The sequence below is a fragment of the Ambystoma mexicanum genome, chromosome 10, assembly GCF_040938575.1.
Source record: "Ambystoma mexicanum isolate Mex_15411 chromosome 10, UKY_AmexF1_1, whole genome shotgun sequence".
Taxonomy (NCBI): Eukaryota; Metazoa; Chordata; class Amphibia; order Caudata; family Ambystomatidae; genus Ambystoma; species Ambystoma mexicanum.
Genome location: NC_090932.1, coordinates 1,409,737,756 through 1,409,750,887, shown reverse-complemented (window position 1 = coordinate 1,409,750,887; position 13,132 = coordinate 1,409,737,756). Strand labels below are relative to the sequence as shown.

The 13,132-nt window shown below is 42.1% G+C and overlaps 1 protein-coding gene across 3 annotated transcripts in view; it reads left to right on the top strand.

Moving 5' to 3' along the window:
* Positions 1 to 13,132, top strand: part of DAO (D-amino acid oxidase) — a 431,100-nt gene that overhangs the window by 295,514 nt on the left and 122,454 nt on the right. For all 3 annotated transcript variants that reach the window (XM_069619457.1, XM_069619455.1, XM_069619456.1), the window contains exon 6: positions 4,587 to 4,641. In XM_069619457.1, the coding sequence (XP_069475558.1) occupies positions 4,587 to 4,641 (55 nt within the window). The remainder of the gene's footprint in view (positions 1 to 4,586; positions 4,642 to 13,132) is intronic.

The window sequence follows — 13,132 nt, the reverse complement described above, 5'->3', positions numbered from 1 at the left end:
CTATGAAGGTAAAAAGGTGTTTGAATGTAAAAGCACGGCATGCAAAATGGGTAAATTAAAGCTGCTCACTCAATTGCAATATTAAAGTGAGTTCAAAGACAAATGGCAACAGTCCACGGAGATGCCCCTCAAAGTTAATTGTAACGAGGACTATGGCTAGGAAGTTATTTACATGGCAGGGAGGTGGGCCCCACGATTACCTGTAGAAAACGGTTGCCGTGTTAAAGAATTAGCGAGCGCAGCAGGAGATAAGCTGGCAGTCTCTTCGTCCCGGAATGATTGAAATGCTACGCATGCTTGTAGGGAGCCTGCACGAAACGGCTGGCTGCAGCCAATAATGAACCGAAGCCTTCTACAGGCAGAAAGGAAATCTCAGTGCACATGTCTGCTAGTGCTGAGAAAGGGAACCCAGTTAGCAGGACAAGGCACATGTGTGGCAGCCCGAAATATCCAAATGAAAAGAAAAGCAAAAATAAATGTCGCCGCAACTGACTGCAAAGTGACACTAACAATTAACATAAACTTAAAAGCAGAAAAGCGGCGTGAATAAATTAAGGGCTGCCAGCACCACACCAAGGGAATCCTGGGAGTTGTAGTGCAGCTATAAAGGCCAACAATTTGCAAATTGGTTCTCAAATACGAACATAATGCCCCTGTAGTAGAAGAGTTGCAATGTCTCTGAGCAATTCAGGAGCTGCCACAGAATGACTAGAGAAAAGATGCTCTAGAGTAAAAAAATATCTGTAAAGTGAAAACTGGCAGGAAAAGTGACGACCACTAGTTAAAGCTCCCCAAACTACCGCCAGATGACTCAGAAAAAAATTACCTGATGTAAATAATGTCTGTAGAAACGGAAGCCACCAGCCAAAGTGGTTACAGCTCGCCGCAGTTCGCCAGTATAATCAAGGAAATAAAAAGAATTGAGCTGAATGACTCGACAATCATCATATCCATGCTGGGCAAGTTGAAAAAGTTGAAAAACCCAAGGAGAACTCACTAACGAATATTGAAGTCCCACGACTCTAATGTGTTGAGGCCTTTGTGGAGTGTTTTAAGATTAAAAATCCACATTTGTTCCTTAAAGGACAAGTTGTTGGCCAATTGTGCAGTGTTGTTGGCAAAGATTTCTTCTAAACAAAACCAGATTAAAGAATCTGGGCTGTGTCCCATTTCTACACAATGAATCACTAGTTGTGTGTTCGAATTTTGGATCGGTGCTCATTAATGCGCAACTGGACTTCCCTAGAAGTTTTGCCTGCATACAAGAGCTGGCACGGGCACTGAATGGCGTAAATGACATTCTTATTTCTAGTAAAGTAGTGAATGTGCGTAGTGCCCAAGACCTACCATTGTAGGAGAAGTTAGTCTTTTTTTTTGAGAATTTTCAAGCTGCGCACGAAGTGCACGGATAATGGCCTTTAACCTGGTTAAGGTTAATATCTCTGACCTGGAACAATTGTGGCGTAAACGTAAAAACATCCCGTAAGGGAGAATACGTAAAAGACTTTTGGGGTGTTGGCTTTTAAACTGTAGCATCATGTTCCTTTCTGTGGGTTTTCTGTAGAGCTCAGTCTGCAGAAACCCATCGTCGTTGTAAATAGATAGATCGAGGAACGCAATGCGAGAGGTAGAGTATTCCAAAGTAAATTTGATGTTGATATGTACTTGATTGAGCCACCGAACAAAAAGATCAAGTGTGGCACTATCATCCTCCCATAACAGTAGGATGTCATCGATATACCGACGGTATAACTTGATGTTAGTAATATAGGGATTACCGTCATTCTGGACAAACTTCTCTTCGAACAGGGTCATGAAAATAATGGCCAGATTGGGGGCAAAAGCACAGCCCATAGCCATACCTTTAGTTTGTACGAAAAACTCATCATTGAACTTAAAGAAACTGCTAGAGAGAACCAATTCAACGCACGTGGTCAAAATATGTGTAGGAACCACATGTACAGGTGGTCGGCGGTCCAACATAGCTTGCAAACACTGAATAGCCTTATCTTGGGGAATATTATTATAAAGAGCCTCAATATCTAAGGCCACCAAGATCTGTTTAAAGGCATCAAACGGGAGGCCTTCAACCAAATTAATAACATCCCTACAGTCTAACAAGAATGTAGGAGTCGCCATCGCCAAGGGTTTAATGAACACGTCTATATATTTGGATAAAGGCTCTAAAATAGAGCCGCACCCAGAGACTATTGGGAGACCAGGTGAGTTAGATGTGTCTTTATGGATCTTAGGGATGTTATACAAAAAAAGAGGGGTTCTTTCCTCTGAGGAATTGATAAACTCAAATTCTTTTTTAGACAATATTCCCTCTTCAAATGCTTTTTCAGAAAGGCTAAATATTTTCTTTTTGATCAAAGCAGTTGGGTCGCCAGTGATTTTACGGTAGTGCCTGGAATGTTAAGAAGTCGAGTAACTTCTTGATCGAATGATCCAGAATCCCACACCACTATACTTCTGCCTTTGTCGGCACTCTTGATCACGATGGAGGAATCTTGTGAGAGAGATTCAATGGCGTGGAATTCCGCTAGTTGAAGATTAGGCCTGATGTTATTTCTAGAGAGCTCAAGATATTTAGTTAGTTCTTTAAGCACAATTTTTTCAAAAACAAGGACTTCGGCAGGCAGTTCCGCTATATTAGGAGTGAATGAGGAAGGTCTAGCCAGCCCTGACTTGTTGGGTTCGGAAGTATTTTCTTTGTCAAAGAAAACAGCTCTTAGCCTGATCTTACGGAGGAATTGTTGGACCTCATTAGTAAGGTGCATAGCACTTGGGGTCTGTGTGGGAACAAAGGAAAGCCCGCGTTTCAAAATCGCCAGCTCAGGTTCAGAAATAATTCGAGGTGACAAATTGAAAATGGGCAGAGCCTCATTCACCACCGGTACGACCGGTTGCGTGTTTGGAACTCGCAATGACTCTGGCCTTTTGGGGGGGCGTTTAAGAAAAAGTCCTTGTCATAAACCAGGGCAGAACAAAGGTTATGGGCCTCATTACACGGATGGCGGTAATGGTTAATGGTCACCGTTAATGGTAACGGTGACCGTTAACCATTACCGCCTTACTACGAGGTCCCTTAGCGGGTTGGTGCTTTAACGCCTGCTTTTTGCAGGCGTTAAAAACCAACCCGCTAAGGGACCTTGGTGCTAATTACGGCACCACAAAATTGCGGTGCCGTAATTAGCACCTTCCCCATTCCCATTATGCCCTATGGGGCAAAAATGGGAATGGGGAAGGGCAGTGGTGGAAGGGAGAATTACCGCCCCGCCAACCTTGGAATGGGGCGGTAATTCCCCCTTCCACCAAGGCGGTGCCGGTATTTTACCGGCATGGACCAAGGTGCTCAAAGCACCTTGGTCCATGTGCTAATACCGCCATCCGTGTAATGAGGCCCTGTATCTTGTTTTGGGAGAAAGAAGATTATGTCACTAATTAAAATGTACTTAGATGGCACTCTACTTAATAACGTCTCCTATTTCAACTACTTAGTGATAAAGCTTTCCTAAAGGGGCACTTGGACCCAACATACTGGAACAATCAATAAACGCAGGTTTAATTGCCATAGTCGCCCAATTCAATGTGAAATGAAAGGCTCCACATCTAGAGTTGTTGATCTAGAATCTATGATTGTATCCAAGCTATATTTATACGCTTGCCTTTGGGTGTTTCAATATTTCTTTGGGCACCATTTTCTCTCTATACAAAGCAAATGTACATCTGTTCTCAAGGAGCCCATTGTGCATGACTGTCGGCCTAATTACGAGTCCGGCGGTAACCCTGCCGGTGCTTCCAGTGGGTTGCTGCTGGACTCGTAACATTTTGCCAGCACCTAGCTTCCTGGTGCCACCGGGACATTACAAGTTCCAGCGGACCGGGAAACTACGTGCCGGAAAATGTTAGTCCTCATTCAGGTGGAGTCCCATAGGGATTCACGGAAGCACCGGCACCGTTACTAATGGTGCCAGTGCTTTTGTGATCAGTCTGCCTACTGGGGATGCTGCGCCCGACAGGGTTAGACCTGTCGGGCGCAGCGGCCCCAGCAGGCAGACTTGGAGGGTGGTGGTCTGGAAACAAGAGTGCCGGCAGGCTTACCAGCACCCTTGTTTCCAGACCGCCACACTCATATTGAGGCCTTGTTACTCTTAATGATGTTCTCCTCTGTCCTGGCCCTAGCGTGCCCTTGTCCAGTAGGTACAGAGGGATGTAAAGCATGGCACAATTATTCAGAGGGTTTCCAGAACTGCATTAGCTTTACACACTCACAGAACCAAGGCAAGATTTTAAACCAGCAGTCATTTGCCTATGGGGATGTATGACTCTCCCTTTTATCTACAACAATGCAATCCCCACCATCAGTTCATTTCACATGGCAATGGTCATTATTACCCCAGAAAGGAAAACTGGATTATAGCTACCATGGGAGTACACATAATCCCCATAAAGCGATGATTCTGAAACATCCTTGAAGCATTTCATGGTAAATACAAAAAATAATTTTGAAATGAATGATGAAATGTTTTACTGAAAAATGTCACTGATTCTCTTTAACAAAAAAAACTCTTCATTTTCAGGTTGAAAGAGCGGGGAGTAAAATTTGTTCATAAGAAGGTGGAATCATTTCAGGAGGTAAGCCAAAATTCCAAAGAACACTTTTCCCAACCCTTAATTAGACGCTACATTAAGACACATACAGAGGATACACATATATTCAACAGAGGATTTTGTGCCGTCTGTTTTGGACACCAGTTAAAATGCACAGATTTGGCTTAAGGGAGGATAGTATGTGTTGGAGTTGTTCTACGGAGGAAGGCACTTTGCTTCACATGTTATGGAATTGTTCGAGGGTTAAAGGTTTTTGGAGTGAGGTTTTGGATAGAGTTGATTTGGTCGGGAATATCTCTTTTCCAAGGACACCATCATCAGTTCTTTTGAAATCACCAGTGGGCACTCATCACTTTAGCTATGCGACTCTGTGTTGGGCTAATAAGGTGTTTTTGGTGGCGACTCGTCAAATTTTACGCCTCTGGAAGACGAGAAAGAAACCAAGTATTGATGAATGGTTATCGCAGGTGCAGTTGCTCTCAAGATTTGAGAGGATTAAGCATTATGCTTTACATAAAGAAGAATTTTATAAGGAACAGTGGGAGACTTTTAATGAACTCTATGTGTGAATTAAGTGCTGATGGGCGATGGTTTTTGTTTCAGAGTGGTTAATTTACTATTGTGTTCTTTTTATTGTGTTTGTCTTGTGTTGTGTGGTTGTGTGTTTGTGTTTTATTTATTTATTTATTTATTTATTTATTTATTTATTTTTTCTCTTGTTTTCCTCTGATTTTTGGATAGTTATCATTTCAAATTAGGTTTGTTGCGATTAGTAGAGATAATTGATAGGTTTTTCTTATTTAGTCTGTACTATTTGTATCAACTTGCATAATGCTTTTTTCGTTTTATTTGTCGTTTTCTTGTTATCATAATTGTTGTCTTGGAATGATATGTATTTCTTTTGATAAATCTTTAAATAAAGTTGTCAAAAAAAAAAGACACATACAGCCTGATTCATGGAATTATTTGCGTGAAAAACGCAGATTTGCTCACCTTGGTGCCCGAAAATCCCTGTTTTTGTATGGGGATTTTCGGGCAGAAAGGCACGCAAATCTGCATATTTCACGCAAATAATTGCATGAATCAGGCACATAGTTGTGCCAGATTCTCAAACGTTTTTTTGGCTAGTGATGAGATGCAATAGTGCATTTCTTCACTTGCGCCAAAAAAAGGATCAGCACAATCCACAAAGCACGCCTCAATGGGAGCATCTCAGAGGCCCCATTCACATACCCTTTTTCAACTCTTTGCGGATTTGCACAAATAAGGGTCAGTTTCCGCACATTTAAAAGCACATCCCAATTTCACAAACGGGATGCCCTTTAAAATGCACAGAAATGTGTCACACAGCCATGCGCCTGTTGGTAACAGATGCTGGGTGATGTGCAAATCATAACAGGGTCATTTCTGACGCCCTGTGACACTTGCATTTCCATCCCCCAAACAGGGTCAGAAATTATATTTATACCTCACATTTAACAGAGACAGGCCCTGTAAAGGCCTACGTCTGTGAAATGCTCTCCCAGAAATGATGTGGTTGCTGGGAGCCTGTCCTAAATTAGTGTCATACATTAGTCTCGGGATCGCACCCACAACACTAATGTATGCAAGGCGGATTGTCAAGCACATCTTTGTGCTACTTTAAGCCCACCTGAAATGCACAGGTCGATTTAAGAATACGGTGACCAGCGAGTGCAAATGGAAAAGCGTATCCTGTGCGCTTTCTTCATTTGCACTCATTTTTAAGAATCTTGACAAACGTCTATATATGCATAACCTTTAAATAGTTATATGGATACCATTTGTACACATGGTTTTATAAAATAAATTCAGAACAAAGAATGTATATGATATGATATGATATGATATGGCATTTATAACGCGCCGGTACACCAGTGTTTTTGAGGCGCCACAAGAAAAGGGAGGGAAGACATAGGGAGGACAAGACAAACAACCCTACTTGGTCTTGTGTCATTCAGATCATGCAAGTCCGACAACAAGAAGTGCAGGGGGAAGCAGAGGGGGAAGTGCAAGGGAGAGGATAGGGGTAAGTGCGATCAGAGCAGCATGGATTTGAGTAAGTGCAGCAATGGCAGCCCGGCTCTGGGTAAGTGCAAGGAGGCAGGGGGCTGTAGGGGTTACAGCACAGACCCTAAGTGCACGGTAGGCCAGGAGGCAGTGGAAAGGAAGCGTGGTCATGGAAGAGCCTGGTACCCAGTGAGACTCTGAGGTAACCATGCAACGAGTTGACGCACCAGACAGGTAAGTTGGCAAGGGAGCAAGAGAGAGAAGGCAGAGGAGAAAAGGAGGGTCTTGATCTGCTTCCGGAACTTCTGGTGGTCTGGCCCAAGTAGGAGATGGCCAGGGAGGCCATTCAAGAGGAAGGCACCTGCAGAAGGGTGTAGAGATTTACCCCCAATCTCTGCTTGGAGAAGCGTCGGACCCTCAGAGAGCTGGCGGTAGCTGAGCGAAGGGCTCTAGAAGGAAGGTATTTCAGAAAAGAGAGTGGATGTAGTGCGGGCCCCGGTCCCAGAAAGCCTTGTGGATGATGCAAAGGGTCTTGAACTTGATCCTTGCAGCCACCGGGAGCCAGTGGAGAGACTACAGGGCTCGAAAGAGACAGTCCCTGGGCTTGAGACCACGGATAAGTCTTGCAGTCCAGTTCTGAATAAGTTGAAGGGGGCGAAGAGTAGAGGTAGGTGTTGAAGTTGGAGAAACAAAACCAGTCTTTTCTGGATGCCACATGAATGCAGGTAACCATTTTGCTTGGCAAACATTGTGCAGACAACATAAACAAGGTGCCAGCAGCAATGGGGTTAAAAAGGGTCGGGTTATCTCTACATTTAGGAACATCAATTTTCTACTTGCATACAATAGTCTTCATACTAGAGTCAAGGTTTCCTGTGTAAATCACGCACACGTGCTTAAGATTGAATTCACCTGCCAAGTCCATCAGTTGATTTTTTGTAGGTGTGTCTTATTTAAAATTACACTATATGCTTTTGTTTATAGGGAACACTTTCTGTACCATTTCCCCTTAGCCCCCTTCCTATTCCTCTATATTTTTCCACTTAATAGGAATTTGGAGCAATTACACCCTGCTCCATATTCATCGTTTTAGGGTTCTGCCCCCGCTGCCCATTCACAGTTGTAGGGTTTCACGCCATGCATATTTGAATTGTGCATCCTGAACTGCTTTAGAATTCTGTTGAAAATGCCTTTGTGAATACTTTGGATCCTAATAGCCGGCCTATTCTCGTCAGGAGTTCAGACACTATGCTGAATCAAATGCTAGTGACCAAAAAGAGGTAAGTGTACGTGAGGGCAAGAATACTGTTTTTGGTGCTAAGGGGAACAAGAAAGATGGTTTGGAAGACTTGCAGAAGGATGAGAAATACACCAGCGATAAACAGACTGACCAAAATTGAATCTGTGGACATTCTTATCAAGATGACATGAATCTGCCAGGGGAATGACCCAGAGCAGCAGGCGTTGTTCTGCCAGCAGATGTATCTAAATCCATTAGAGTGTGGCTTACATGAAGGAACGCTACTACCGCCCATGCTGTCTAATGCTTGGGAGCAGAACCTTCTGCAAAGCATGCCTAATATATACATCTCTCTCTCTCTCTCGCTCTCTCTCTCTCTCTCTCTCTATCTCTATATATATATATATATATATATACGTAAACAAGCGGTTAGAATACCGCGAAATGCGTCGTCTGCCATCCAGGTTTTTTCCTTTCTGATACACCTTAAATAATAAAGTAACCTACGAGCTGCCTGGACTTGCTGTCATGCCTTTTTTCTGCTGAGAGTTGATCCACATCTCCCAGCTGCTTTCAGGAGTGCAACCCGTGGGATTTGCCTTTTTTTAAAAGGCACTTTTCCTTTTCTTTTGAAAAAAAAAATATATATATATATTTTTTTTCAAGCCTCTTTAAACCCACTATAACTTTATTTGTGTATTGTATACATGCCCAAGCTCCAACTACAAGACTGTCAGGACTATACTGCACTGATGATCCCAAATAAGGGTGAAACCAGGTATGTAGTTCTCCGTCCTGGGTTGATTAAGCTATGTATAAAGTAGCACTGCCTTTGTAGACAAAGGCAATTTCCTGGAGAAAGAGATTTGCATATGGGTAATTTGCATACCCACAATGCCGTGCTGATGTGACTCAGAACTGGAGGTGACCTTCCAGCGATAGCTACTAGGTGGCATTGTAGAATGTGTGACTTGGCTCAAAATAGAATATCCTATGTGTATATTTATATATTACAGGGCCTGTGGTAGCGCCACTGTAGTTATGGTTAAGTTGCTCAACCCATAGGAAGAGCACTTTTTGGGTGGCTTATAACTTCGCCCTCCCTAGATGAATCCTCACGAAACCTTGCAAAAAAAAGTATATGGCCCTGTCAAATCCATGCTGCAAAGTTCGGTGAAGTATCGTCGGGGGGGGGGGGGCAAAGTTATAGGGTGGGTCCCAAAATGTGTGGTTTTTCCCATAGACGCGATGGAAAAAAGGTTCTGCTTACGCCTACAGCCCAAACCCCTGGACGGATTTTCTCCAGATTTCAGCAGGAGCAGCGGCTTGGCCCGAAAGCGTGCATTTGTAAATTTGGTGTAAATCCATCCAGTAGTTCTTTTTAAAACGACCAAAAAGTAGGTCAAAATAAATTAGTGATATCTGGGTTCGGTCCGCAAACTCACTTCCCTGTTTCGCTCAGCGGACAGACCACCGATTGCTCCAGGGGCTGACATGAGGTCCACGGACATCAAACATGCCCACTGATTGGATGGTAAAAAGCGTGAAATGCTTTTCGCCATCCAACAAAACTGCATGACATTTTGGAATTTCATTCTAGACCTGATTTCGAATGGTTTTGGAAAGTGCAGTGCTGTTGTGTGATATTTGTGATGTCATCTTTGATAACCTGGGAGTTAGTCTTAGCAGTGCACGGTGGTGGCGCGGGTTATGCTTAGCTTACCATAACTGGCAAATTTCAGAGGTTTTTCGTTTTTACTTGTAATCATAACGTCCCTTTACCAACGTTTTTTATTGAATTTCATAGTTTTTTATTAGTGCAACTTAATCATAATGTCCCTTTAACAAAGATTTTTCAGTGAATATATACATATTATATATATATATATATATATATTTTCACTGAAAAAAACCTTAGTTAAGGTGCAGTTAAGTTGCACAGATTTAACACAACAACCCCCTTGAAATTCCGCAGATGTGGGAAGACTTGACCAGCAAAACTTGACGCGCCCATGACCATTTGGCCATTGCCCCTTTACATGTTGCCCCAATAGCTTTCTTCCGGTCCCACTAGGCATGGCCTACGGCTGTGGACACTCTACATATTGCTCCAAAAGGTTTCCTAAACAGGCCCACTAGCCATGGCCTTCCCTGACCTCCCAGGCACTCACCAAGTGTTCCCCTACTCTTGCCATGCTCCCCCCACTGCCTCAAGTCCTTTTTCTTTCCCTGCCCTCTCCCATTGCATGTTTCGTGTGATGCATTTCCATTCTCGATCACGTTGTCTTTTATAACGACGATTATACTGTGAAATAAATGCGGTTCTGCAAAAATGGTTCCACTCGGAACTTCGTCACCAGCACCCCCTGAAATCCCCAATTTCAAATGGCATCCCCCCACCTCTAGCCTGATGCCATGTCATCCTTTATCCCCTCCAAATGGCATTTTTGCCACTTTTTGTTTTCTGCTAACCCCAGTTATACCCGTTATAACCACGGTTATCTCTCACATTGAGCAAAACAAAAATAGCATCTTTTTAATTTCTGAAATGCCTTGCTGATGCATTGTGTGACACATATATTGCTATAATTTTGGGAGAAGGCGGCACCCCCTGCGGCATTAAATATTTTAATATCTACTGGGCGAATAACCCAGATCCCTGCCGAAAATTGAGTTAACGCTTCATGCCCAAGTTCAGTGGAGTAATGTTGCTGAAAATGTGGGAGGGACATGACATCTGAAGAAAAGGTGCCCTAACTAAATGAATGGAGACAAAATCTTGTGTCATGAAAGTTGGGGGGGACAAACACCCCTGTCCCCCCCTAAAATTACGCCGATGCCCAAGTTGTTTTGTACCTGGTACAATTCCACCCAGTGGTTTTTGCTATGCGGTGCGCAGAAACATTAGTTGGTCCAATTCCATACAGCGTTTTATTGCTTTCTTAAAAACGTTTTCATTTATTAACAAATCTTTCCCAAAATGTCCACTCTGGGGGGCCTGTGACATACTTTTGTATGCAAAGTATCAGCCAAATCCGTCATGAAAGTCAATAGTTATTAACAGTATTTTTAATTGGGGTTTTTGCTCTGGGTGCAGCTTCTTATCCCAGCGACCTGAATAAAACTCCTGCTGGTCCGGTGTCGCGCTAGTGTGTTGTTTTAGGGAGGGACCAGTCCCCTCTTTCCCTTGGTTAAAAAATTACAGTCAATTGGTACACGCTTTGACTGCGCCACCTCCGTAAATAATAGAAATCTGGTCACACTTGCTTTGGTAGTATTGGAGCAATTTATTATTAATTATCTCCCATTGCCCATTGATTGTTGACACGTGTTTCAGCCTCTCGGGGGCCTTTTTCAAAACAATAACTTTTTTGTGGGCAAATTACTTACTACTTAGTACTTTCTTAAGTATATTCCATAAATGATAAACACAAAATAACATACATAACATAAATTAAACCATGTGTTTGAGGGAAAAGATGGAGTAGGATTATAGTAAAAAATGTGGTACAAAAACACCATATTCACATACGCATGTAAGCATACAGATATACATATTATCATATTAGTAATTTATGGAAAGAAAAAAGAAAAAAAGAAAAAGAAAAGAGAGAAAAGGGAAAATAATGAAATTATGAAAAATATACACGTTTAAACCTCATGATTCCGTTCCACCCAAAATTCCAAAAGGCGTACCTTTTCTAATTTCTAAATTATAAACATTATTCTGTTTTTCTAAATAAAAATATAATATATTCTTAACAATAACATTGCTAAACCATCATGCTCCTGCACATTTTTACCAATTTCAAATACCATTCAATAAGGTATTCACAACGTATCTAGTGTGGTTACTGAAAGGCTAGAATGTCTAAGTCATTGTGCTTCTGCACATATTTGTTCCCTATTATAGATAGCATTCACTGATGTATTTGCACAGCATCTGGTATATTTATTCACTTTTTAAATTCCGTTTTTGGAGACAAACGAAATTAATGTCTTACCGGGTTTCCATCTCACAAAATCATGGGTTAATCCCTGCGAAATAAAGACAAGTTTGTCTGTGTTGAACTGCTATTGACTAAAGTTCCTATGTTCATTCTAATCACGTCCCCCCGCCCCTTCTTAAGACGCCTATAACTTCGGCCATGTTCGATTCTCTGACAGCCCGTGTGTCCATTCAATACAGTCCCCATTAACAAATACACCGCCGATTCTCTGACGGCCCTTGTGTTCATTCAATACAGTCTCCATTGACACATACACATGCCAAGGTAGGGAATGCGGATGTGTAAATTCGTCCTCCAGTCATCGCTTACCTTATATAAATATATTCTTCTTCTGCTTTCAAAAACATTGAGCGCTCAGCCTCAATCCACACAGCGGGTGCCTCCAGGTGGCAGTGAAAGCAACTCACCATAACGATGCAAAAAATGAAAACTCGCAAAGTAGTGGAACGACCATCCACTTTCACAAGTAAACAGAAAACCTGGGCACTTATTCATTAAAGTGCTGCAATACACTATGTTTTTATTTTAAAATTCACCCCAGCACCCTCAGAGCTGGAAACTTGAGCATCCATGGCATGAGCAGAAAAAATGCTAATACGATAGAATCACATATCGCCACGCGTTCCGTCCATTGCAGGACTTCGTCAGGCAATTTCAAATTCAAACATCGTAGCTCAAACATTAAAAACGCCATCCAAGTACCTCCATAAGAACACATGATCTCATGTCAGATAACAGTAATTCAATGTGAACACTACTCATTGTTAAATACAAACACCATCTTATAATGGAGTTCTCACCATATCATCACAATTGAACATCATTGTCAGAAAAATATATGAACCCACTCGGAATCAGTATTAATATATAGAACTCTAGAGGGGGAGAGCCTGAAATTGAGCAGTCATTAACAAAGATAACTTAACGAGCTAAAGTGCAAATGAATATTCCTATTACTCAAATACAAATTGAATAATGTGTAAATTCGTGACAATCCACTGGCCAATAGAAAGTGCAAGTGCGGTAGCAGCAATATAATCAAAAAAGTGCAATCCAGCCCAAGTAGGCAAAATATAAAGTGAAAATGCAATAGCAGCAATATAGTAAATAAAGTGCAATTCAACACTAGTGGACAGGCTACAAAATACCTGGAGAACAACCATGATATCAAAATATCCTATACAAAACATTAGGCTCTAATGAGCTGGAAACATCTCAATAGTGTACCACATAAACA